The sequence below is a fragment of the Euleptes europaea genome, chromosome 6, assembly GCF_029931775.1.
Source record: "Euleptes europaea isolate rEulEur1 chromosome 6, rEulEur1.hap1, whole genome shotgun sequence".
Lineage (NCBI taxonomy): Eukaryota > Metazoa > Chordata > Lepidosauria > Squamata > Sphaerodactylidae > Euleptes > Euleptes europaea.
The window spans coordinates 83699349-83726372 of record NC_079317.1 but is presented as its reverse complement, the minus strand read 5'-3'; the positions used below and the strand labels follow the sequence as shown (position 1 = coordinate 83726372).

The window sequence follows — 27024 nt, the reverse complement described above, 5'->3', positions numbered from 1 at the left end:
AGAAAACACACTTCTCCCGGGGTGGGGGCGTTAAACCGTCCTCACTTTTTAAGACTTAAAATAATTTTTTTAACTCCCTTTTATGTGCCTGGTCCCATTCTGTGCATTTGTTCTGTTCTGCACTCTATGGCCAAGTTTGGAAATAGATATATAATTATCACTGCTTTGACTGTCTAGTGGCTGATACTACATAAGCCTCATTGTGCATCAGAGTGATTGACATTGCACAGACCTAGATGTCACAAACATAAATAAAAATAATTTAAAGAAAGACAGGATATCCTGTTGAGCAATCATGTTTTACAATCGATTGACTGTATTGTATTTTTTTGCAATCTTGACAGTCCTATATACCATGTAGCTAATTCCTGGTGAAGTCTAGTGGATGTTCAGTGATATAATTTTTCCCCTTTTTAAAAATCAGTTCTATGTTTGACTAGCTTTTAGCACAGTGTTATTTGAAATGTTACTTTACCTCAGCTTAATATTGCTGTGTGTAGCAAGTATTAATTTACTTGTTAAGAAAAGGAGATTTCTGCCTTATGTATTTTAGCTGTAGAAATCTTTTCTAATAAAAATGAAATAGTATTTTAAGAGAAAGATTTTTAAGGCCGAAATCTTACATACGCTTACTAAGGAGTCCTGCTTTCTAAACATAGTTTACTTTTGAGTAAATATAGCTATTGCAAAAGTTAACATGAGTGGCCAGATTTATCACTATTGGATTAGTTACTGTATCTTGACATGTGGCCTTTGACCAATGGTATAAGCCTATTTTTAAATTTATCATCCTTGGGCTTTTAAAGAAGATACCCATATAACACGACAAATAATTTCCCATAATTATTTATTTAATTGTTCATTGAGAGAAACTACCATAACAACTGTGATCCAGATTTGTTTTGCAGATAATAAGTGTCCAGATATTTCTGCCTGCTAAGCTTTATAGAAAATTATGTAGTTAATTTAGTAAATAAAATTAAATGGTCTGTTGCAGAAGGATGAACATGATTGTAGTTAATATAGTAAATAAAATAAAATGCTCTGTTGTGGCATGATGAACATGAATTTGGCAACATATCAGTTTTTAATACATTATGTTCTGTGTACTTAATTAAACATTGTAGTAAATATGACAATGTAATGTTTAGGAACACAGCTGTAAAGGAGAAGATCTTACAATTCCCATTTGTTTCTATTGTATTTTTTCAGGTTTGGACTACAATTCGGGTTTTGTTACATTACTGGAAAATCTCAAGAAAGTGAAGATAAGGAAGCTTGAGTGTTTAGGAAAATTTTCTTTGAATGGCTGGATAAAACAATTTGTGTCTGTGGTCTTTTATGCATGGCTGTTTTACTCACTGTCACTTCGATAACTTCAAGTCTTTGTGTTGATTAGAAGTCACCTTGCTCTCCCCCAGCATTTCCCTGTGTTTTGCCTGCATTTTCAGGGACCTGTTTTATCTCAAATTTGAAAATGTGGACAAAATGCAGGGAAAGGCAAGGGGAGAGTGAGGCGACCGCTGACAGTCAGAAACAGCATGCATAATCCACACAAAGACCTGAAGTCGTTGGAGGGGTGACAGCGAGTGAAACAGTCATGCATAAAAGACCTGTGTCTCCTATGTTAACCTGACTCTTTCCTTCCTATGTGAATTTTCCATTTACAAGAACATGTAGAGAAATCTCTGAATGAACAGTAGAAGGAGTCAGCCAGTAGCAGTTTCTACAATCGCAAAAGCACTTACTTCAGCCAATGCAATAAAAATGCTTTTGTGCTGTTTCTAGGCATGCCAAAGTTTATACAGTGAGAATTGTTTATGAAATCTTACATAAGATCAGGGTTCCACACAGGGAAGAAAGTGACCAGTCACATATGTGAACTAGATAGAAAGGCTTGTTTAATTCAGTTGAGGCCGATCCGAGACAAATATCTGGCACTTGTTGTCCACATAGAACACACTTGAGAATTGTGTAGGCATTATTGCAAGGGCCACAGTTCATCTTTGTAGAAGAAGGTATTATTCAAAGATGGTATAGCTAATGTGCAAAAAAAAAGCTTCTTCAGAAAAAGACATAATATTCATTTTGGCATTATTTACAGTTATCTATTTATAAACAGTTTGCTATTATATTTTGTTCACTTAAAATCTGTCAATTTTAGCTGTCCATGGATTTATTCTTTAAACTTCTGCTTCCATACATTTTACTGATGGTTCAGGTTTAGCTTGAAGCTCTTCGGCCTTTTTCCCATTCTTCTTTGGTTCCTGCTCTGGAGTTTTACTACTTGGCTTTATATCTTTGATGTTCTTGGTTTCAATTACTTCTCTTTTCTCCTCCTTTCCAGAAAATGGAAATGTTTTCTTGTATCTTGAACAAAACATTAAAGCACATTAGATTAACAAGAACTGCCATCTTTACAAACACACAGAAATGATGGATGAGTGGGGTGGGGGACAAATGTACTTACCTGTAGCTGATATTCTTCAGATGGTCATCTGTTTACTCACACTAATAGCTACGCACCTGGCTAGAGCCTAGATACAGAACATTCTAGAGCTGAACATTTGGGTGTGAAACCCTCCTCCCTTTTGAACCTGTGTGCCATGACGCATCAAGAGGGAGGACCTGTGGCTTCCCACTTGGTTTTTTCAAAACTAAAGCCACAGTATGGGCTGGGACACAAAACTGCACAAATGTCCACTTGAACAGCACTCACAGGTAAGCAACCGCTCTCACTGCATCACAAAAATGGTGACAGATTAGCAGGCTGACCTACCTGGTGTTGGACCAGATGCAGTCACACAAAGAAAGCACTGAACACAGTCATGCCAAAGGAGGCATCATTGTGAGTTCTGACATCTGTGGCTTAGTGTCTCACAAAAGATGGAAAAATGACACAGGGTCCATGTTGTGGTGGTTGTGGCTCTGGTGGAATGAACTTGCACAATCCCTGGGAGCAGCTTGCAAACCAACATACAGCACAGCTTAAATGGTGATTTATACACAGGGGCTAAAGAATTGTGAAGGGACTTTCTATTCTTGGTCGGGACCTGAATAACAGAAGAACTGGGCAATGTGTTTTCTGAAAGGAGCTGTCCTGTCCAGATGTCTGTTCTCTTTGGGCATCCAAAGAGAAGATTATTAGGTATGTAGAACTATTAACTGGTTGATAAATGAGATTCGTGGTTGGAGCATGGTCTTGTCCCTGTGCAGTTGAGATAAGTACAGTAAGAAAGCACAGCTCGTAGTACCAAGAAGGCTACCTACAAAGTTGATGAAGGTTGTAAGTGGTAAGACTCTGGGCTGATTGACACTGTTCCTCCATGTGTAGGATGTATGTGTGGTGAGACACGTGGATGAGCATCAGGCTGGAAGGGTCCCTCACCTTGTGGCAAACAATTTATATTGCACAGATATCTATGCATGTACATTCATATTTGAGTACACTTCACCCATATTGTAGATCTGCTGCATAAAAGGAGTGGATACGTTGTGGTAGCATGGTATCTTTACCAATGTATGTATATGCTCAGACATTACTCAGAGCAGTTTGCATGCAACAGAAGGGGCACACACATCCAAGGATACACATCAAGGCACAGCGTGAACCAGCGATGTACCATAAATATCAATATTGTAATATGTATTGCAATAACATCTAATTGCATTAGCACAAATGTGTTTACACCAAACAAAAAACAAAACATACTTACTTTTTAATATAGCAGACAGCTAAAATAACTGTAGCTACAAAGAAGATAAGTGCCAGAACCAGGAGAGCAGTAGGTACACCTAGAGCCAAAAAAAATCAAGATACTTTTTAGAATCACAGAGTTCCCATCATTCCTGGTGCTTCCCAGACTGGCTGTCACTCATCTCTGTCTAACAACTGCCAATCCACAGTGATAGGTTTACCTATCAAGCCCTTTAAGCCTGGACCCTTATTTTTTACGAATTGTCTCTCCCTGAAGAAGCCCTTGCACTACCTTCGGCCAATAGATCTGTGATTGTCTTAGAATCATAGAGTTGGAAGGGACCACCAGGGTCATCAAGTCCAACCCCCTGCACAATGCAGGAAATTCACAACTACCTCCCCCCCACACCTAGTGACCAGAAGATGGCCAAGATGCCCTCCCTCTCATCATCTGCCTAAGGTCACAGAATCAGCATTGCTGACAGATGGCCATCTAACCTCTTCCTAAAAACCTCCAGGGAAGGAGAGCTTACCACCTCCCGAGGAAGCCTGTTCCACTGAGGAACCGCTCTGTTAGAAAATTCTTCCTAATGTCTAGACGGAAATTCTTTTGATTTAATTTCAGCCCGTTGGTTCTGTCTTGTCAGTGAGGTTAGCATTTTAAAACAAGTCCTTTATTGCTATTTATTTATTGAAAACATTTATACCCCACTTTTTAAACCATGCGGTTTAAATATTGGCTTCCAAACTGTCAAAAATCATATCGTTATAAAGTCTAACAAAAATTATCAAAATAACAAGCAAGAACATTTGACCAGAATCGGCCAACCTCCCTGCCCCCAACAATCGGACCCTGCCACTGATCTGTTTTTTAATAACAAATTCCATAAACCTGCAGAAGCAGAACAGTCGTTACTTGTGGCACAGAAAAAATACTTTTGTTGGCATTGCTTTCTGATTCTGCTTCATCCGTACAGTGGAATTGGAAGGGAGGGGGAACAGTTGGCTAGACAAGTACTTTCAGAGGGCAGACTGGGCATGGGAAATATCATGAGCAATTCTCAGTAAAAGAGTTTGAAAATACATGTCTAACTTAATATCCTTTTACTGGAATTAAACTCCTTCCCTTACAGCTGGGATTAATTATTTAGCATGAGCCTATTTTCCTTCCAGTGCAGCAGTAACTACGTGTCAACCCTTCAGCAGATAAACTGGTTGGCCACATTGCCTCCCTCCCATACAACCTTCCAATGAGGAAAAGTAGTAGTAGAAACCCACTAGCAAAACAAAGTGCCTTTATGCCATATGACAACACAATAGAAGTGTCCCACATTTTAAGAGACAAAGTTTCTTCATTAGAAGAAAGCAAACAATCTAATGTACTCACTGGTAGGCTGCAGGGCAAGATACTTGCTGACAGCTCAAATATCATTTATACACCCTGCTCTCGATTAGGTCAATGGTGGATATTTTGCTGTTTTCAGTTTTGATGCCTCTCCATTATCTCAGAACTTTCTATGAATACAAATGAGAAAACCAGGAGTAGATCTGGGCTAGTATTTCTTCCCTGTGATGGACTAGCCCTTCATGGCAAGATTTGAAGAACCTACCATGATCAGTTTACACGTTACATTTCCACCTCAGAAAATTCCTTCCTAATGGTACATCTTTCCCATTTCAGCCTAGTAAACATCATTTTTTGATTAAAAGTTGGCACTCCATTCTGTTTTAACATGGCAGCTTTTACCAATGTAAAAGCTTTTCCCTGTTAGTATCTTATTTTAATTGTTAGATTTGAAAAACAATCTCTCTCAGAATGCATATGGAATAAGGAGCAGGACTTTCCCTCCACAATTAATGTTTTGCTTTTGCATTCGTTATAGCCTTTTGATCTTTTTCGTGGCTTCAAAAGTATACTTTCCCTTGAGTTGCTTCCTTGTCCAGTTTTTAACCTCGTAATTACCTCTTGGTTTTCCCCTCACTTCCAGCAGCCCTGAGCCCGGCCTTTGGGCTGGGGAGGGCTGGGTAAAAGTTTAATAAAATACATACATACATACATACATCTTTCAATGAGGCAAACAAACAAACAAACCAGGATCCATGATGAAAATACTAAGCTATCATAAATCTAAACCATATAAGCAAAGTAATAGTGCGTGGCCTTTACCGCCAAAGACGACACCGTCATTTTTAAAGGCTGCTTGGTTTGCCGGTAGTGTGATTTCCTGCTCATGTCTTGTTGTTTCTGTTGGCAACATGGTTTCTGTTACACATATAACACGAAATAATGGGTGAAGCCTTTTGGTTTGCTTTGCCTCAGATGTTGTAGCCATGGTTGAAGTGTCCTGAGATGAGACAGCTGAAGTGGAGTTCATCTCTGTAGAAGCATCTGGCAGTGAAGTCGTACTTGCTTCCGGAATGCAGGAATTAACCCATATATCTGAAAAAAAGGATGGGGTGGGAACAGTGCAGTAAGTTGTACTGATATTATTTGCCAGGCACCTAAAGTCAGTTAAAAACTTTAATATTTTCTGGCAGCCACTGTTTGACAAGATTTTCATGACTGAAGCATGTATACAATGGATCAATATAGGCGTAGAAAATATATCAGCAATAGAGAATATGTAAATGTACTTAGTATTAAGGCTAGAATTGTTATATATCAAATGACTGATTAACACAGACATGCAGGATTTAATTACTTGTAAGAAAGGAGAGCTTAGACTTGTTAACTAATGACCAATTATTTTCATTATAGAGTCAAGTATAGCCATTATACTAATGATAGTAATGACAGAACTGAATGATTTAAACCAACTAATAGAATATTAAATTAAGATTAAATATGTGGTAAGACTAAATCTGGGCTTGGAGATAACAAACGACATGTTAAAACTCCCTATCTGTTTTTCCCTACTTTTTCTTTTCTTTACCCCTTTTATTATGAAAATTAAAAAAATATTTTTAAAAAAACTTTAATATTTTCTAATTGCACCAGAATAAATCAGAATATGTTTTAAAACACATTTTAAGAGCATCTTTTAACATTATAATAGCTTGCTTTTTTAACCTTAGGTCGTAACAATAGGCAAATACAGAAAAGTGCAAATAATTAAGATGAACAGGAGCCTTAAAATGATGGACCACATGCATATTCATATAGCTGTGTTATAGACTTGCTGCCGAAAGAGCAAATAATACTACATTCCCTATCATGGATGCAATGAATTCCAATTAATAGCTTTAATAGTTATAGCCAAATGTATTTTTGAATTACCAACATATGGATTTATGCTTGCCAGTAACTTGCAGTCTTGCAAAATCTAAACCCCAGTCTACTTTAAATTCAGATTTGGTAGCCACAAATTTAGAAAAGGAAACATCAGCAAACATCAGCAGCCAAAATACTGTAATAATGAAACAGTTCTGAGATTTTAATGTGTCAAATGTGAAAGTTCTGCATTTTTCTTCCAATACTGAGTGTTACTAAATAGGAGGAAGCAGTTATATATATCTATAGATATTATATATATCTATAGATATTTCAACCGAAGTAGTAAAAGGTCCCAGTAGTTGCTTGCTTATCCTCAACTTGAGGGGTATATACTCCATTTGACTCAACTGCCTGATCAAAAGAGGTACATTTCAAGAAACTGGTCCCTTAATGCAGTTTCTTTTTTCTTTCAAACATTGGTTCAGGCTGTGGCCTAGCTAAAATGGAAAGTTTCCTGACTGAAACTCAGCAAGTTGTTGACTTCTAGAACCTTAGATGAGAGCACCAGGTACGAGGAGCATACCACCTAATACCACCTAATCAGCTCCCGAGGATGCTGGAGCTAAGAAAGTACATTCCATCTAATTAATATGATGAAATCATAGTGGGAGAAGAGCCTTCCTTCAGGGGGCTGGTTAATTGATATCAACTGTTAGGGTTGCCAACCTCCAGGTACTAGCTGGAGATCTGCTATTATAATGGATCTCCAGCCAATAGAGATCAGTTCACCTGGAGAAAATGGCCGCTTTGGCAATTGGACTCTATGACATTGAAGTCCTTCCCCAAACCCTGCCCTCCTCAGGCTGTGCCCCAAAAACCTCCTGGCGGGGGCGAAGAGGGACCTGGCAACCCTATCAACTGTGCATTTGATTGGCTAATCAAGATCAGGCCAGTGCAGGTTTCTGGGCATATAGTGAGACCCTTCATTCTTGTTTTGTTCCTGTAATTGTCCTTGTTTTGGGTACCTGCTTTGAACCTGTCTTGAGGGTGAGTCAAATCAAGTTTATTAATATGGTCAACTGACCAATCACATGCCAAATTTTAAAAAAAGGAAGCTCCACATAAATTGTAATAATATAATTTATTATGTTTAATGTTTATATATTTTTGTGTATTGAAATAAAACTTTTAAAAATTAAAAAGTGGGGAGTATAGCCCCATCCAAGACCCCTCATCATCTTTATTGCCCTCCTCTGGACACATTCCATTTTGTCTACATCCTTCTTAAATTGTGGTGCCCAAACCTGAACACAATACTCTAGGTGAGGTCTAAATACAGTGGAGTAAAGCGATGCCATCACTTTGCGTGATCGGGACACTATGCTTCTGTTGATATAGCCTAAAGTCGCATTTGACTTTTTAGTTACCACATCACACTGCTGATTCATGTTCAGTGTATGGTCTACCCCTAGATTCTTTTCTCACATACTACTGTCTGTACTGATGAATGATGCTCTCACACCCATGCCAATTTTGTGAACATTTAAAATGTTTATCAGGTACACTCAACACTCAGGTGACTATCCAGGGCAGGTTTTTTTTTTTTTTTTTTTTTTTAAACAGATTAGGAATAAAGGGTATGCCTTCATTATATTAAGTGTCTGGATGCCAAAATGGGACACTGCCCATTTAATGTATGCTTCTTTTCAGAAACAATTAGGAACTTACCTGTGTTCTGACATCACAAGGTGATGTTTTGCTGCTTCTGCCAGTGAAAGCACCTTTCATTGGATGCGTTAGTCGAGAAATCACACAAAATTGCATGATGTCAAGATAATGGTAAGAAGTGGCGAGTTTTTGCCCAGGACTGCCCCCTGTATGCGGCACTGCCCTACACTTCCCAACATTCAGGGAAGTTTCCAACACCAGCATGTTTTCAGAAAACTACTGACTTTGGACTGTATCCATTTCTCTATATCCTTTCCTTCTGCTTCAGGGCACCTGAACCATGACAATTCATCTGGACAATGCATCTGCAAGAAACAGCACCTTCTCATTTGCTGTGTTCAGATGCTCTGCCTAGCTGTGCACCCAGGCCTCTCTCTGCAATAGAAGGAGGAAAACTTCTCTTCCTGTTGGTTTTTGGAAGCTAGTCTCTAGGTTGGGGGAGGGAGGGTTAAGACTTTTGTTGGTTATTCACATTTTTTAAATTTAATTGTTCTTCTGTATATTTGGGGAGAGGCTATGGCTCAGTGGTAGAGCATCTGCTTGGCATGCAGAAGGTCCCAGGTTAAATCCCTGGCATATCTAGTTAAAGGGACTAGGCAAGTAGGTGGTGTGAAAGGCCCCTACTTGAGACCCTGGAGAGCTGCTGCCGGTCTGAGTAGACAATACTGACTTCGATAGACCAAGGGTCTGATTCAGTATAAGGCAGTTTCATGTGTTTATGTGTTCATGTGACACTTGAAAGCCACATGGGAGTTGTGCCAGTGCCTGTTCCTGTTGCCAGTATGAGTTGCATAACTATGGTAGAACTAAACTCAAGTAACACTGTTGCAAACTTGCATACTGGGAAGTACTCCTTGAGTACCACTTGAGCCACTTTTTGTGTAGATGCTCTCCTCATAGGAGGATCTATCATCTGGAAGCACCCTTAAGGATGAAAAAAGAGTACAAGTACTAATCAGCAAATTGATATGATTGCCTATTATGATATGGTTGCCTATCAATGCAGCAAAGTTTGCTTACAACCAAGTTATATCTACTGTTTAGTTTTTAAAAAGTACTTCCTCCATCTCAATTTCAGGAAGGGATTTGATACAAAACATTTTTTTAATATAAATCTACATGACATGCTCACTCACCTGAAGAATTGTAACAGTAGGCATTAGATTTCCTGTTATGGCTCAATCTCCATTCAGCTACTCCAGTTTTGCCCTGACCACATTTTGGGTTAGATGTTTTCCGGGAAATAACAGCGAATCCTTCTGCTACCCAGCCAAAGCTTTAATAAAACATGAAAAGCATCATTTCCTGTTTAAACGTGTCCCTAAGTCAAGTTCTATAATATTATGAAGTAGTGTTATTAAAGTTGGTGTATGTAAATTGAATTCTGGGACATATGTAGCTGTTACTGGGGGATAATGGATAGACTGTTTGGGCTACGTAAAGACAAATTTCTTTATTTACACCTGAAGTTTATTAGTCAGCCTGTAGATCAGTTTCTTCTAACCTACACAGTTATGAAAAAAATATTAAATAACAAGTCCTTTGTACACTGAACAGAGGTATAGATGGTTATTTCATTAAAAGAAAGATAGACGATATTGTCTGCTCTTGACAGCTTTTTGGATTGCCAATTTATAATAACCTCCAAGATCTGACATTCAAAGTTTTAAAGCGGAAATAGTATTTGTTGCAAAAACTAAGGACAGCATTCCGCCACCCAGCTCCCTAATTTCAAGGTTGAAATGTCTGTCCAGTAACCTGGTCTGTCCCATCACACATGCAAATACGATTTGGTTTATATGCAAACATACACAAGCAAATTCTCTGTATTCTCTCTGTTCAGAGTCAGGATATATCTCTAATGTGATCCTTCATTGTAAAAACAATCAGTACCTCCAGTAGCTGCTGTTTATCTTTTGCAACTGTTACTAAAACATAGTTTAGAAATTATAGAGGATACCATAGCATGGCTTTTTGTGATCCACTCTTTTCGCAGATAGTGAATTACCTAAGTATTATTTCAACATGCACTGCCATCAAGGATAAAAGTAACTGAAAATGCTGTAAAAATGCCCCCTGTTAACCTCTGATATTCTGTTACATTTTTCTATTGCATATTGTAAAAACCTATAGTTTGCTATATTCATAGGGTGCTGCTGGGAGAAAAGACCTGGGGGAAATTCCACTTTTCCCAGCAGAACATCTGTGGGATCCAATCCAAACCATTCTCCCCCTACAACCTCTCCTTGAATTCTATACTTTTCATTTGCTATCCTTTTATACCATGAGACAATGCTAAAATAATTGCTTAATAATAAGACTGATAAAACTGAAAGAGATAAATATTGGTCAAACATAATGTAATGGATCTAATTGTAGGATATGAGGTATCAGTGGATTAACACAAGTATATTTGTGTTAATATTTTAAGGTGGAAAATCAATAAAACAGAAAATATATATCTGTCACAGCCAAGCTGTTATTTCTAAGCAACAGAAACATCAGAGAGTAGGGGGTTGGTCACACAAGTTATGAACATGGGTGGTTATTGAAGGTTACTAGCTATAATACAGAACGATGGACTCATACTTAAATATACAGAATCCATATAAACAATTCTATGAAAGAACAGAGTTAATCCAAGAATAGGACACATTTTAACGTTTATGAGAAAGAAGAGAAATTATTTTTGTTTTTATATGTTTTTAAGCTTCATTTATTTATGAAGAACAACAGCTGTTTTTTGGGGGGGGGGGTTGGAAACAGTGTGGTTTGGATCCAATGCCTCCCTTCCACAAAGTGAATAGTTGACAATGTTTTCAATTGAAGGAAATCTTTTCAATTAGCAAAAGGAAGTAATGGGACCCAACCTTGTATAGATGGAATTTTTATACATTGATTTAAAATATATATTTTAAAAAATCTTATTTAATGTCTTTCAGTGCATTCCTGAGGTGGGGGGGGGCTGAAAGTTCTCTGGAGGCAGCATAATCTTGCTGCCAGCATAAATGGCTTCTTATCACGGAATAAGAAGCACTTACGCTGGCGACGGGGGCAGTTCCATCGGCGCCTGGGTGCTGTGGAGCGGCATCCCGCCCTTCCAACACCGCAGTCTCTCTGGGACCTAAATCCTGGAAGAGAAATGTGGCACCAGCATGGGCGTGGGGAGGCGCTCCCAGGGTGCTCCTGGGGGCGGAGCTAATTGTAGTCAGCTTCCAAAAAAAACCCAGACCGGGAACACCCCCGCCAGCAACTGTGTTGCTGTTCCAGGTTTTCTCTGGCGCAGCATCGCTATTTTCAATGGGGCTATTTCCCCCATTTTCCTTTCCCCCTCCTTTTTTTTAAACTGCGTTTTTAAGCCTTGCAGCGGCCTGGAAACCTCTTTGGAGGCGCCTCTGAAGCGCCTCGGCCATGCTGTCCCTGGCCACTGCAAGGCCCCAAAATGAGCTCTTTATATACCGCACTTGCCAAAAAGTTTCCCAAAGAAATATTCCAATAAAAATGCCGACTACAACAAAATCGGTAAAACAATATGAAATTATGTTGAAACAAGATGTACCTGCAAGTTTCAAAGCCATGCTTCAAAGCATTTTCAACATGGGTTTTATTTGCCAGGACCAGCCCTATCTGCTTGCATACTTCTTGTGCCTCAAAGAAATCAAAAGGAGGTTGACTGAGACTTTTTCCAGTAAAGAGAGCTACTCCTGTAATTCTGCAGTCCGTTGTTACAACACCTACAAATTAAACAGAAAAATGTCACATTATTACCTAGAGTTATTTCTTTCATCCTTACTATTGTTTATAATCTTTCATCCTGCACATTACAAAACAGGAACAATTCTCAGGGTGGGACTTCCTTATGCTGACTCTGGCTCAGTACTGTTTATGGCTTGGCAGAGTTTCTCCAGGATTACAGCCACCGATCTTGCCCACCTGTGATGCTCAAGATTTTTTAACCAGACTAGCCCGGGATTAAACAGTAGATCAGTCATTCAAAATGTTAAAATGCCATCAGCTATAACTCCTCTATCAACCTTCTCAAGTGGGTTAACCATCCAAAATTCACGACAAAATATATTCTCACAAGAACTGTGCTGCAAAAAAATAGATGAATTGTCATAAACATCTTTTGATCATGGCATTTGGAAGCTATAACATGATGGCAAAAAAAAAAACCCAACTTGGAAGAGGCCGTTCCTGGAGAATTCTGTAAAAGTTTAGACCAAATTTCTACAGTCCAGCTTCCTACTTAGGTCATGCCCATTTCTAATCTAGTGTTCAGGCAAACATTTGGACATAATTAAAAACCATCATGCTTGAATGATGGACTCCATGAGAACCTTTGGTTAAAGATAACCCCATATAACCATGAGCCAAAGATAAGATTTTTTAAAAAAATTAGGCTAGATATCAAGTCACGCTTGTGATATTTTAACATGAGGCTTAAAATTGGTTTATGCTTAAAATGTCCTATAATACAAATATTAAGCCTAACTTGGATAGAATGTATATATGGATTCTTGACTGAATTCTGTGTCATGTTAGCATTAATCACATGTGGCATAGAGAGTACAAGAGGAGCTTAGATGAACTGTACAGTGTCATGTATGAAAACAGTCTGAGGCAATGCTTCCTCCAAATATGTGCCAACATTCAGGTCATGGGTTAAGACAAATATAAATAAGGAGGTGCAGTAATGAGGCTTAAAATTGTTTACAGATAACACCCAGATTTTTCTGGGAACATTCAGTTATAAACATTTCAGATGTTAACCTTTGGGTGCTCAGAACAGTTAACAGCCAAGCTTTTATTCTTTTATCTTTTTTTTGTACTAAAGTTTTATTGTTAAACACAAACATATAAACATTTAAGCATAAACAATAAACAATCAACTTATTGCATTATATATGGAGCTTACTTTTTAAAATTACATTTCATTTATTATCTTCTTTGAATTACATTGTTCTGTGTTCTCAGTATAGGGGATGGGCTGACGCTCAGTGGTAGAGCATCTGCTTGGCATGCAGAGGATCCCAGGTTCAATCCCCGGCATCTCCAGTTAAAGGAACCAGGCAAGTAGGTGATGTGAAAGACCTCTACCTGAGACCCTGGAGAGCTGTTGCCAGTCAGAGTAGATAATACTGACTTTGATGGACCAAGGGTCTGATTCAGTATAAGGCAGCTTCATGTGTTAATTTGATATCTGACAATATATTTATTCTTAAACATGTGTTACCTAAATCTTTCTTATTCTGTTTTAATTTAATTCTATTCTTAATTTTTAGCTATATAGTTTAAAAGTTCAATTTTTCTGAAATTGATCTATTGTGTATAAGAGATGTTAGTTTTGTCATAGTTGCATGTTCTGTTAGTTTATTTATCCATTCAATCAAATCAGGGTATTCTCTGCTTTGCGCTTTGCTGCTGTCACCATGTACTTAAATAATTCGTCATATATTTTGGGGATGTTGCCAAGCTTTTATTCTTGTGGTAAAGACTGGCCTTCCCTCAACCTAGGATTCTCCCACTGTAAATATGAATTCCTCCCCAAATTACAAATCATTAGCCAGATTTCCCTGGGACAGCCACAGTCTGTTCTCAGAGGATTCACCACACCAACCTGCTTTCCCACAAAAATCAGTCTTCAAGGCGTACATATTCTCCTGAGACAAGTTCTCTCCCACTTAACTCTGGAGATGCGAACCCTATCACCACATTTACTGGTTTAACCTGCTTACACACAAGGCAGATTCTGAGACAGGATCCTGCCGCTGTCTCTCTCTCACCTTGGAGATTCAGATCCTATCTGAACTGAGCTGACTGTCTAACTGACCTTTTTGTCTCCCTCACTCCATCCTCCCATATGGCTTTCTCAGCCATTCCTGAATCCTGACTCATTATCAGCTTGCATGTGTTATCTGCTCTGCACACACACGTGCACCAAACAGGCATAAAGGAGGCTGGTGGCTGACAGAAAAGGGCAGGACTTCTGCCCATCAATCACTTGCCCATGCCCACCCTTTAATAGCTCATTTGTCTTAGGTGAGACTCAACTCAGGTCTTTTCTGGACTATGGGCAATACCTTAATTGTCAACACAATATCAGTGACATTCACAAACCAGATATACATTTCATTACTTTAAAACGTTTCCTGTAAGAGAAAACAGTTACCGTATATCAAGTATATATACAAACCAACTTGTTAAACATATTCTACACTTACACCTTCCTTGATAAGGCATTTAACACCACATTTTCATGCTCTTTTATGTGTAAGATGTCAGTCAAGATCTTGGAGCACGAGGCTCCACCTTAGCAGCTTTCCCTTGACTCTTTTGGTATTGTGTAACCAACAGAGAGGTGACTGGTCCATCCGCAGGGTAAATTTCCTGCCCCATAGGTAAGGCTTTCACTTACTGAGTGCCCACACTATGGGCAGACACTCTTTTTCTGTGGCTGACAAATGTTGCTCCCAATCCAGCAACTTGCAGTTTAGGAACAAGATGGGATGAATTTGACCATCAGAGCCATTTTGGTTAAGTACTGCAGTCAAATTATAAGCATCAGTGGTCTCAGTAAATGGCTGTGGAAAGTTAGAAGCTGTGACCTCAGGCTCAGAAACAAGCTTCTTTAGCTTGTTGAAGGCTTCCTGACATTCAGGTGTCCAGTTCACATTATCGGGCAGAGATTTTGTGGTCAGCTAAGATAACGGAGCAGCGATTCCACTGAACCCAGGAATAAACCTTCAATAATACCAAACCCCAAAACAATCATACTTGGTGTTTAGTGGAGGGGACTGGCCACTCCACAACTGCATCTTCTTTATTCATTTCAGGTCAAAGACAGATAATTTAGGCTCTCTCTTGCGTTGCCTGAGAAATCTCCAGTCAAGAACAAACAACAATAGGATTTTTTCAGAAGATAATTGATCATATCCTTCTGGACCACCTATCTGGACTGGGATTGGGAGGCTCCGTTCTGCAGTGTTTACAGTCTTATCTCTAGAGGGTAGGTTTCAGAAGGCGGTACTGGGGGGACTGCTGTTCAGCCCCTTGGCCTTTGGCGTTTGGGGTCCCACAAGGTTCCATCTTGTCCCCTATACTCTTTAATATCTACCTGAAACTGCTGGGTGAGGTCATCCAGAGATTTGGTCTGGGTTGTCACCAATATGCAGATAACACTCAGCTCTACTGTGCACTTCCAGCTTATTTCAGGGAGGCTGTAGAAAGACTGAACCAGTGCTTGGAGGCAGTTTTGGAGTGGATGCGGGCACATGAAGTGAAGCTTAATGCCGACAAGACGGAAGCACTACTGGTGGGTGGAAGGCTTGACCAGGGATTTAAGGAATTACCCGTTCTGGATGGGATTGCACTGCTCTAGAAGGAACATGCCCATAGTTGGGGGTGCTCTTGGACCCAGGCCTACTTCTGGATAGGAAGATAGCAGCTGTGGCCCACAGTGTCTTTTACCAGCTTCAACCGGTTAGCCAGCTGTAGCCTTTCCTGTACAGAAGACATCTGACCACTGTGCTGCATGCTCTGGTTACATCCAGATTAGATTTCTGCAGTGCACTCTACATGGGGCTGCGCTTGAACAGTGATGGGAAACTTTAGTTGGTACAGAACTCCTCAGCCAGCATGTTGACAGGAGTGGCCCACCTTATGCCCACCTGATCTCTTATAAATGCACCTGACCATTGCGGTCATCTTCAGAAAACCTGTTTCAGGTGCCCCACCTTCTGAGATTAGGCAAGTGGCAAACCAGAGAAGGGCCTTCTCAGTCATGACACCAAGGCTCTGAAATTCTCTCCCCGAGGAGATTCATCTGTCCCCTTCTGTTGTTGACTTCTGCCAGTGGGTGAAGACTTTTTTTGTTTTGTTTGGCATTCCCTCAACGATCTCTCCTTTGTAACCAATGTTTTTTATGTTTTGCATGTATTTTAACTTTTTAACAAGTTGTTTTAGTGATGTATGTTTTTGGGAGGGGGGTTGATTTTAATAGTTTTATAATGTAATTTTATCATGCATGTTTTAAATTGTTAGCTGCCTTGGCGGCCCTTGTAAGGGCACAAAGGCAGGATGTAAATTTTGTAAATTAATAAATAGTCCAGGGGGGTGTATCTTTTCAGCACTCCCAGACAATGTGCAATAAAATGTTAGAAACTGACTTTATATAGTGGGGAGGGATAGAAGGATTAAGGTGGGCCATCTTTGTCAGCTGTACAACATCTTTGATGAGGACTGTTTTTTTTTTAACCTTCCCATTTCAGGTAGATTGTAATGCTTGAGTCAAAGGGCTACAGCCAAAAGGCTCTTGGTCCTTTAGCTCTTAACCTGTAGTTTGTAAACTATATCTTCAAATGAGCTAGCCAAAGAATCAAGGACCAGCCCAAGATGTACTGGTTGCTTGGTTTCTGTGTTTTTTGTTTACTGGATTATTTATATACTGTTTTTTTCTATTGTAAGTCACTATGGGTCCCTTCGGGGAGAAAAGTGGGGTACAATTATTTAAATTAAATTAATACTTAAGAGCCCTTTAAAATTTCAAAGGGTATTATGGTGTGTATTTTGTTATCAGAACAAATTTGAGGAAGAGATCACTATTATTTTTCTTTTAGCGATGAGGGATCTAATACTAATAACTAGCCCTTCAACAAAAGAGACAACCAGAAACCACATTGTAGCTAATTATATTACATATTGGCTTCAACTGCACATAAAGGCTGTCATTTGCATTTTTCTCTATTTGTTTGCCTCTATAATGGTGCCAACCTCTTGATTTTTGTGGGAAATAACAGGATTAACGCTGGACTCACCATGTGATCAGTAGCTACAGACAACTAGTTCCCATGGGATTACAGTAACACACAGTAGCCTTTTAAGTCACAACTGTGTGCTTGTCTGTCATCCTATTCCAGCAAAAGAGTTAACAGCAGAGATGGGACTTGAATCGACCAGTTGTCGAAGAAGAAGAAGAGTTGGTTTTTATACCCTTCTTTTCTCTATCAGAAGGAGTCTCAAAGCGGCTTACAGTGCTATTGCCATATAGAAAACAAAATGTAAACTTTTCACAACAAAGTGTCAGCATAACAATTTCAGTTTGAGTTATAGTACCAGCATTTCATTTATTTCAGGCAAGCAGAGACAGCTCAAGTTCTTGACCTTCAGCCATATGTATTGCTCAGTGTTACTTTCTTTGTCAAGATATAATCTAGACCATGAGGGGTTAGTTTCTAGACATGTGAAGAATCCTACCCCAGGGTTGCCATAGAGACTTGCTGGGTGACCTTGGGCCAGTCACACATTCTCAGCCAGACCCACCTCATAAGGTTGTTGTGAGGATAAAATAGAGGAGAACAGAACAATGTAAGCTGCTTCAGATTCCCCATTGTGGAGAAAGGGACTGGCACTCCACTGGGCAGCTCAAGAGTACATAACGCTCTAGAATGTATCGATACAAATTAACTAAATATATTTACAGTGAAATTCTAACACGAGGTACACCCTTCTGAACTCATTCACTTCAATGTGTCATTCTGATTAAGGTAAGACACTGTAGATTACCTTATCCCTTACTATAAGGTCATCTACAGTGTCTTACCTTATTCAGAATTACACATTCTAATTAATCAGATTAATCAAAAGATATAATCACATACCTATTGAATCAGGAGTCAGCTGTGTCATGGCCCTTATAATCCAGACTGAAATGAAAAAGGTGAAAACTCCTGAAAGAGATGACATTGCCTACACCACCAGAGGTAGAGACTCAGGCCAGGTTGCTTCTCGCTCTAGAGTGCAATGCGATGCTAATCCACACCTTGTGAGCTTTGAGTGAGGTCTTTCCTTGAGAGCTGTTGAAGAGACACTGCCCAATTTCACAGGAACAGGGGAATCAACATTGTTCAGTTCAAAAGTCATCCTTTGTCCAAGGTCACTAACCGGAAACACATGATGCCCCTGAAACCATCAGAGGCAGTGTGGAAAATACAACTAGTGCTGACTCAGAAAACACCCTTCTGAGGAAGAGAGATAACACAATGTTATAATGGTAGTCCTATAAACAGCGGGAATTTTTTCCCCCACACCCCTGGCACGCTTGTTCTGGGACAATTCCTGTTTAGTCAGTTGTGATCCTCTCATCATTCATGTTATCTATTCAGTTGTAAACTAGAAAAGAATGGCTTGCTTGTCATGTAAACTTCAGTTACCAAACTTTAGTAAATAACACGTTTTTGTAAACGTAGTATATACTGAGTGCGTTAGGCCCCCAGGAATCAGGATTTTCTGCTTTTCATTCTTAGTTATTTTTATTAATTTGGTGCCTTGATGAAAGATGTAATGAATATAACCATTTGACTTAGAAAACTCAGCAAGTTTCCCCCTTCAGTTTTCTTCATTTGCATTGCTACAAAACAAGCAGAGGCTGAGAGAAGCCTTACCTAGTTATGTACCTGTGATTTTCTTTTAAAAAATCCACAGCTCATTGCTTTGGGGTGCATAGTCATTGTGCTTGTATGCAACCACATTTTTAAAGAAATGTTGCCTTTACCATGTAGAGGGATCTCTTTGGAATGTTTCCAAATCAGAACTCAACTATTTCTTTGCATATACCACACAGCTGTAGAGTAGAAAGATGTTCCCTGTCACCATGTTGTTTGGGAATCACTATGCTACAAATCAGGCTCCTGGCTGACCGCAATTTAAGTGACACAGAGCATGTACAATCTAGCAGTGTACTCACTACAACTGTGTCAGAATGTGGAAAGAGTGGAATTATTTCTGCATTCACCATGATTTGTCCTCTTGTCCTGAAAGCCTACCTTGGACCGCTAGTGGTCCTGGAGTAACAAAATTTAAGAGGCAATGCTAAAGGCAATTTGGCTTCTTTGTAAGAGGTGGCAATTTAAAGAAAAAAGTGCCCATGGAATACTGCAGTTATGGCATTGTATACATAAATCATATGAGAGCAACACAGAGGACTCTGAAACAATCCTTTTATTTTCAAAACTCAAGTATGTGATGCTATACAATACTAGCACACCTGTGCAGAGTTTACAGTCTAACAAATTTAAATAGAATACACAAAAAATGGTGCCCCTTTTGAGTTCTTCCTGCTTAAAAACATCAGTGCTGTGCATGAGAAACAAAATGTGTCTTGTTAAAGCCAAATAAATTAAATATTGCACTTCAAAGAGAAACAAACCCTAATTTTAATATGCTTTCTAGCGACAATCCCTTTGATTTCATTGACATTGCAAAGACACCACACTGATACCACAAGATTGTGCAATCTTTTCTTTGTTTCAGAAATACGACCACAGATTTCCTAGCAGTAAATCTTATACAGGCTTCATCCCCCTCCCCCAAATCCGCCACAAAGAAAGCAGCATCCTGCTATTTGGCTCATCCTTCTGCTACTGTGGCAAATGGCGCTCCTTCTCCAGCCTCTCTGAGTTGCGGATTCAGGAGCTGTCTCTTTTCTCCAAAAAGTAGACAGCCCCCACGAATCAAGTTTACTTACCCTAAATAATTAACATTGTATTGCTTTGCGGTAGAATTCATTCATACATAGGCAGGAAATACATTAAAAGGTGTTACCTGTACGCTGGAGCTGGCATCATCCTTAACATGGGAGACTTAACTTTTTCAAACAAGTATTGTTAAAGAAATGGGATCGGGCTGCCATCTGCGTGTTCTCTCTCTTAGCCCCATACCTTTTGTTTATGAATCGATCCCACTGGCTTTGACCCCAATGGCACTGACCTATACCATGGTTAACACTAACCAGTGTTTGCTATGAAGCAGAGATTGAAACTGGAGATTGAAGCCAATTTTAAACCTGGCTTCAGGTTTAAAACCTCTCAAATAAACATTGATTAGCAGTAACAGATCATTCAAGTGACTTCACTGCGTGCCTTCACTGTAATAAAGGCCAACAGGAAAACAGCTTGGGGATTCACCCCGGAAAGGAATCCTAGGACCTGGTCAGAAACATTATTTAGAGAAGCATTATGTGTGTATATGCCATCTATGAATGAGAACAGCAGGAATGATTAATCTCAATGCTTTATTTTGCAAAACTTGTGGATCACCCTCTCTATAACTTCCTGCTATCTAAGAGCTGGGCTTCTAGATTTTCAGCATCACTTAACTTTTTACTTTTGAGTTTATGCAATGTCATTATTACTTATGATTTAGCAGCAGATGTGCTTCATCATTCATGCTTGAAAAATTTGAACCGTATTTGAATTAAATAACATAGCTGTCCTTTTTGGTCAGGTCATTTAATTCACAGAAACCCCTTCTCTCACCTCTTCCAGTTTGAAAGCAAAATGGTACACATTCTCATTAGCCTCATTAAACTTTCTTAATCCCACTGTTTTACTCTTCTATGGCCTTTTAAAGTTATACCCAATAGTGAAATAATATACAAGAAGTTGTATTTAGCATCAGTGCTTGTGATCTCACCTAACCTATCAACCTTTGGATATCCATAACACTGAAGTTACCACTGTCCTTGAGAATATTGAACGGTTGCTTGAACAACCATTAAACCACACACATCTAGTTCCCAAACCTCTTGTAATTAAAGTTGGGAAAAATCTGTTTATCAGTCAACTCTTTCCAAGTTAGTTTTACACTAGTAAATCATCTCTTTCCATTGGGGGGGAAAAAGAACAGGTGATATGTGTATTCTAGAAAGATTTTGGAATTTATAGTCTCATACCCAGCCCTATTAGTTCCCTATCCTACGATGCTGGTAAGTACAACGTTTTCAACTCCAGATTGTCACTGGCCACTTAATGTGCAGAAAGGTTTTCCTTAGATGAGACATTAAATGCAAGTTGGGTTGGGGTTAAACCCACGTTTAATGTGTGACCACACTGACCTTCAAAATAATCAGGGAGTGGAAGAACTGGGCTCCTGAACGTGCGCAGCAGCAGCAGAAGCTTCCTTGATCTCTTCCTTCCATCCAACGTGCTTTTGTGAGCAAAAGGGGGTCATGGGAGGGGAAGCTGTTTCTGTTACCGCCAGTTCCACATGTCTTCCGCCATTAAGACACAGCGCCCCTCCACCCCTACAGCTCTCTTCTGGTCACAAAAGGGTTCTGGGTGGAAGGGAGAGAAGGACAGAAAGACAAAGTGTCTCCTATGTCGTGCTTGTGCTTGGGAGTCCATTTCCCCCCCCCCCCACATACATTCTTTTGAGTGTGATCACACTGTAAATGCTAGTTGGGTTGGGGTTACCCAATTTGTGTGTAATGTTTCATCTAATCAGGCCTGAAAATTCTAGTACAGAAGAAATTCTAGCTTTCCATTGAACGTAAGATAAAGCTAGTGCAACACAGTGCAGTTGCAAATGTCATGCAAGGGAATTTCTCCAACAGAAGGTTTATTATTCTGCTGTAGCAAAATTAAACAGGAGTCGAGTAGCTCCTGGCTTATTTTAACTGATTACCCTGTGATTTGTTCTGTTTTTACACTGGTTATCCTTACAGCTTCTCTCCAATCTCCCTACTCCTTTTCTGTTGCTTGAACTTGTTTAACTTTAGCTACTTTGGATGGACACCTCATCTGATGACATGAGCTTTAAGTTATGAAAGCTTAGACTGGAATAAATGCTGTTAGTCTTTAAGATACTAACTAGATGTCTGTTCAGTCCTTATACCCTTGTTGAAGCAGCAGCAAATACGCTGCTTGACACTCTTTTCTAACATGCCCAGATGCTCCATTTAGTTCCAAAAATTCATAGCTAATACATATTTCTAGGCAGAATACAAAATAATGATACTGACCAAATATAAGATACCTGTCTTAGGGGCAGAGCTACACATTTTCTCAGATATTTTTCTCAGAGAATGGAGACATTCGCCCACCTCGGGCCCAATTCTCATGTGCAAATGTCATCCCTTATGGTTCCTCCATTTCCCAAACTGGCTTACATCTAGTTCAGGATCAAGCTATGGAAAATTTTTAAATACGATCAAGGCACTGGAAGTGACATTTTCAAGGGAGTCACAATGAATTATGCCCTTATCCAATATCTTAGATACAACATGGTACTTCAATGTATGTACTTGGAGTTATTACCAACATCCCATTCTACAGAATCACAGGGCTTTTACCCATTCTTGCAGAAACATAAGATCATAACCAAGGCCATGCTGGGTCAGACCAAGGTCCATCAAGTCCAGCAGTCTGTTCACACAGTGGCCAACCAGGTGCCTCTAGGAAGACCACAAACAAGACAACTGCAGCAGCATTGTCCTGCCTGAGTTCCACAGCACCTAATATAATAGGCATGTTCCTCTGATCCTGGAGAGAATAGGAAACAGGCCTTTTGCACATGCAATAAGATACATAGGGGATGGGATATGCGCATGAGTTTTGAGATTGCCCTCTAACAGATGTGGGATAAGTTTGAGCAGACGTACACACAGTCTGCAGTCATGTTACACTATACACATGTGGAGATGGGAAGTATCCATGCTACTCCATCACACGTACAGAGGCCTGTTCTGTAACTGTGTGGACTTTCCCCTAGTTGGGATAATTCCCCTGGCCAGTTTTATGTTTTGGTCACTTCCTAGAGTTGTGAAATCAAATATAACTCTAAACTACTGCAACAGTAAGGGCTTAAAATAATTAAAAGCCCAATGCCAACATTTATATAGCAGAAACAATTCATGACGAAGAAGGCTACGGATGGCTTTATTCAGCAGCACTCGAGTGTGTGTTCTACCAATGAACCTCCATGTGTAAATGCCCCATTTTTTATTAAATCCTGTCTTCATGTTTTCACGTGGCTGTGTCAATATTCAGGCACAACAAATCAGATTACAGATATAAAAAGAGAGGACAGCATTTATCGGCTGGTGCATCTGGCTAGGTAAAACTCACAATACATTTGGCAAGTCTGATGGCACAGAATAAACTAAGTGGTGGGTTACTGATCACATTCAGCCACCACGAAAGTGCCAAAGCCCTAATTTTGCTTTGTGGATCTCACTTTTAAAGTGTGCTATTATAAATGTATCTCCCCCTCCCGCAGTCACACTCAATCATTATTCTGTGTGCTGGTCATGTTGCAGTCCTGAGTTCCACCAGGCATATTGCTGAGCAGCAGAGCAGGTAGCTTTCGCTTGTTGTCCCTCTGATAATTCGGCACAGGAGGAGAAGTAATTGTATAAACTGGAGATCCCCAGTACCACAGCAAAAATTATGACAATGGCGGCTACAATCCAGAGCACATTCCAATGTTTTTGCAGTTTGGGGTAGAGTATTTGTATATAATGGATAACAACTTCAAGTTTACTGTAAAATGGAAAAAAAGAACATACAATTATACAGCTCATCTAAACTCTTCAAATTGAATATTTTATTATGGGAAAAACTGACCATGTTATGCAAGAGTCTCAGTTGGGGGCTGTCAGGGTGGCCTCCCTCCTAGTGGCAGGGGACCACACAGCAGGCTGCCGCCCATGTGGATCCCACAGACTGCCATCCCAGGCTATTCCCAGGCGGGCTGGGAACAGGAAATGCATCGGTTGGCCTGCGGGTGGCCGATGCTTAGGATAACGCCCCTATGCCATGCCAATGCCTGTTGCTGTAACCAATAAAAGTTGTGGCCATTTCCATCCAATGATGGTTTCCGTGTGTTTAATTGCATACTAAGGTATTCTTGGAATGGTTTCCAACTGGCAAAGGTGTCAGACAAGGATGTATTTTATCTCCCTATCTCTTCAATCTATATGCAGAACATATAACTAGGAAAGCTGGATTAGATTTAGATGAAGGTGGAGTGAAAATTGGAGGGAGGAACATTAATAATTTGAGATATGCTGATGACACTACATTATCGGCAGAAAATAGTGAAGATTTGAAACGACTACTGCTGAAAGTTAAAAGAGAAAGTGCCAAAGCAGGACTACAGCTGAACATCAAGAAAACAAAAGTAATGACTACAGGAGAATTACACAACTTTAAGGTTGACAATGTGGAAATTGAAATTGTTCAAGACTTTCTATTCCTTGGCTCCACCATCAACCAAAAGGGAGACTGCAGCCAAGAAATCAGAAGGAGATTGAGATTAGGAAGGGCAGCCATGAAGGAGCTAGAAAATATTTTGAAGTGTAAGGATATGTCACTGGCCACCAAGACTAGATTAATTCATGCCATCGTATTCCCTATTACTATGTATGGGTGTGAAAGCTGGACAGTGAAGAAAGCTGATAGGAAGAAAATAGATTCCTTTGAAATGTGGTGTTGGAGGAGAGTGTTATGGATTCCGTGGACTGCCAAAAAAACAAATCAGTGAGTTATTGATCAAATCAAGCCTGAACTGACCCTAGAAGCTAAAATGACTAAACTGCGGCTGTCGTATTTTGGTCACGTCATGAGACAACAAGAGTCACTGGAAAAGAAAGTCATGCTAGGAAAAGTTGAGGGCAGCAGGAAAAGAGGAAGACCCAACAAGAGATGGACTGACTCAATAAAGGAAGCCACAGCCTTCAATTTGCAAGATCTGAGCAAGGCTGTCAAAGATAGGACATTTTGGAGGACTTTCATTCATAGGGTCGCATGAGTCGGAAGCGACTTGACGGCACTTAACACACACACAAAGTATTCTTTGCTAAGGGATCGGGGTTGGAAGCGCATCCCAAGGGGGGGAGGTTGAGGTACTGCTTAGGTAATGGGCTCCAGGAACTCCCCGACTAAGCGCTAGGTCAGCCAGGAGTACAGAAGCTACCTTTATGCCACAGGAATAAGGAGAAGGAAATATGACTGTCCTCAAGATGGTGAGGTTGTTCTTGGTAATCTGTCTGGATGGCTTACTTGTCCAGTTTTTAGCACCTTGTCTCAAACTCAAGAAGAGAAGAGACATATTTACATAAAGTTATAAACATTCAGTTATGGGAGAAAGGGGCAATGTTTACAGCACATTTACAGTTCGTTTATTTGGTCATCATGGACAATAAATCAGCAAGTTACAATAAAAGTTGGAAGGGATATTGGTTGCTTAATCTGTACTGAGTCCTGTGTATTTGTCAATTTTGACTTCTGTTCATAGTTACACTTATTCAAACATCTTATGTAAAAATGTTGGCAACAACTAGATGTTTCAGCGCTCTTGCTCTAAATGAGTATGAAACCCCCACTTGCCAAAATGTGCATTCATATTAGAAATGTTCATCCTCCACTTTCTCTTCCACAGTTCTATGTGCATACAGACATATACAGGAAGGCTTTCCCACTTGACCAGGAACCCCGAGAAAAACAGCAACCTAGTTGTGTAAAAACACAGCAGATGTATGCAAGGTTCTGTTCAGACCTGCCACTATATGCACTGAATTAGGGGCCAGGCTAGAATTTAACTGAATACTGCAGCAAAAAGAACTGTATGAGCAATGAACTGCTTTTTAGGAGAGTTGGAAAAGCTACGGAGGAGCTGTCGTAAGGAAAACTCCACATCACAGAGATGGTTGAACACATGAAGCTGCCTTATACTCAATCAGACCCTTGGTCCATCAAAGTCAGTATTGTCTACTCAGATAGGCAGCGGCTCTCCAGGGTCTCAGTCAGGTCTTTCATATCCCCTACTTGCCTAGTCCCTTTAACTGGAGATGCCAGGGATTGAACCTGGGACCTGCTGCATGCCAAGCAGATGCTCTACCACTGAGGCACAGCCCCTCCCCAATATCAATATCAACCTTGTTCTCAATATCAACCTTAAGGACATTCCCTAAGATGTTTCAGCAAATAACTTAAAATGTTATTTTACACTGCAGATATTATTTTCTTACCCGTGTCTGCCAATTTCACCATCACTTTCACCTTCTTTACATTCATTGGGCCTTTCAACAATTTTTTCTTCATCATCTTCTATTAGCTCTTCAAGTTCTTTAGCTTTCTTTAAGCCTTCCTGATACCTTTAAGTGCAACACAAAAAATTCCAGTTTTGAACTGCTCGTTTAAAAAAAGATTGCCCATTCACGGACAACAACAAAAGGAAACAGCATAATGACCTTGAATAGCCTTCCACATGCTTTTCCTCACATCCTGGTTCTCAGAAACTAGAAACTTTGAGTCATCTAACATATCTAGGATGGCGTACTAACTTGCTCCTCTAACACAGAAATTGTGCTTTTGTCACTTCCATACTTGTCCTAGGAAGAGTGTGAAATTTGCTTCCCCTGAAGCGAGGCCTTCAGTCTACTTCATTATCCATAGGTGGCCTTGCTGAACAAAGTACAGCAGAAACAAAAGCGCAACAAAAACTCCACATTATCAAGCAAGGCTATTGGTAGTTCATCCAAAGGATGCAAGAAAACCTTATAGAGGAAAGTACTGCTAGAACCAATGCAGACTCCTAGATATCTTCA

The 27024-nt window shown here is 39.8% G+C and overlaps 2 protein-coding genes across 2 annotated transcripts in view; both read right to left on the bottom strand.

Annotated features, from left to right (window-relative positions):
* Window positions 1–2183: 2183 nt before the first annotated feature.
* Window positions 2184–18622, bottom strand: LYVE1 (lymphatic vessel endothelial hyaluronan receptor 1). The gene is made up of 6 exons (XM_056851736.1): window positions 18299–18622; window positions 12199–12373; window positions 9776–9915; window positions 5865–6137; window positions 3717–3795; window positions 2184–2370 (listed from the first exon to the last, which is right to left on the bottom strand). The coding sequence occupies exons 1-6, from the start codon at window positions 18381–18383 to the stop codon at window positions 2184–2186; spliced, it is 939 nt and encodes a 312-aa protein (XP_056707714.1). The 5' UTR covers window positions 18384–18622.
* A 5084-nt stretch (window positions 18623–23706) lies between these two features.
* IRAG1 (inositol 1,4,5-triphosphate receptor associated 1) overlaps window positions 23707–27024 on the bottom strand; it is a 56967-nt gene continuing 53649 nt past the window's right edge. The window contains exons 18-19 of the mRNA XM_056851460.1: window positions 26446–26571; window positions 23707–23956 (exon numbers count right to left, since the gene is read on the bottom strand). Coding sequence (XP_056707438.1) covers window positions 23707–23956; window positions 26446–26571 — 376 coding nt within the window. The remainder of the gene's footprint in view (window positions 23957–26445; window positions 26572–27024) is intronic.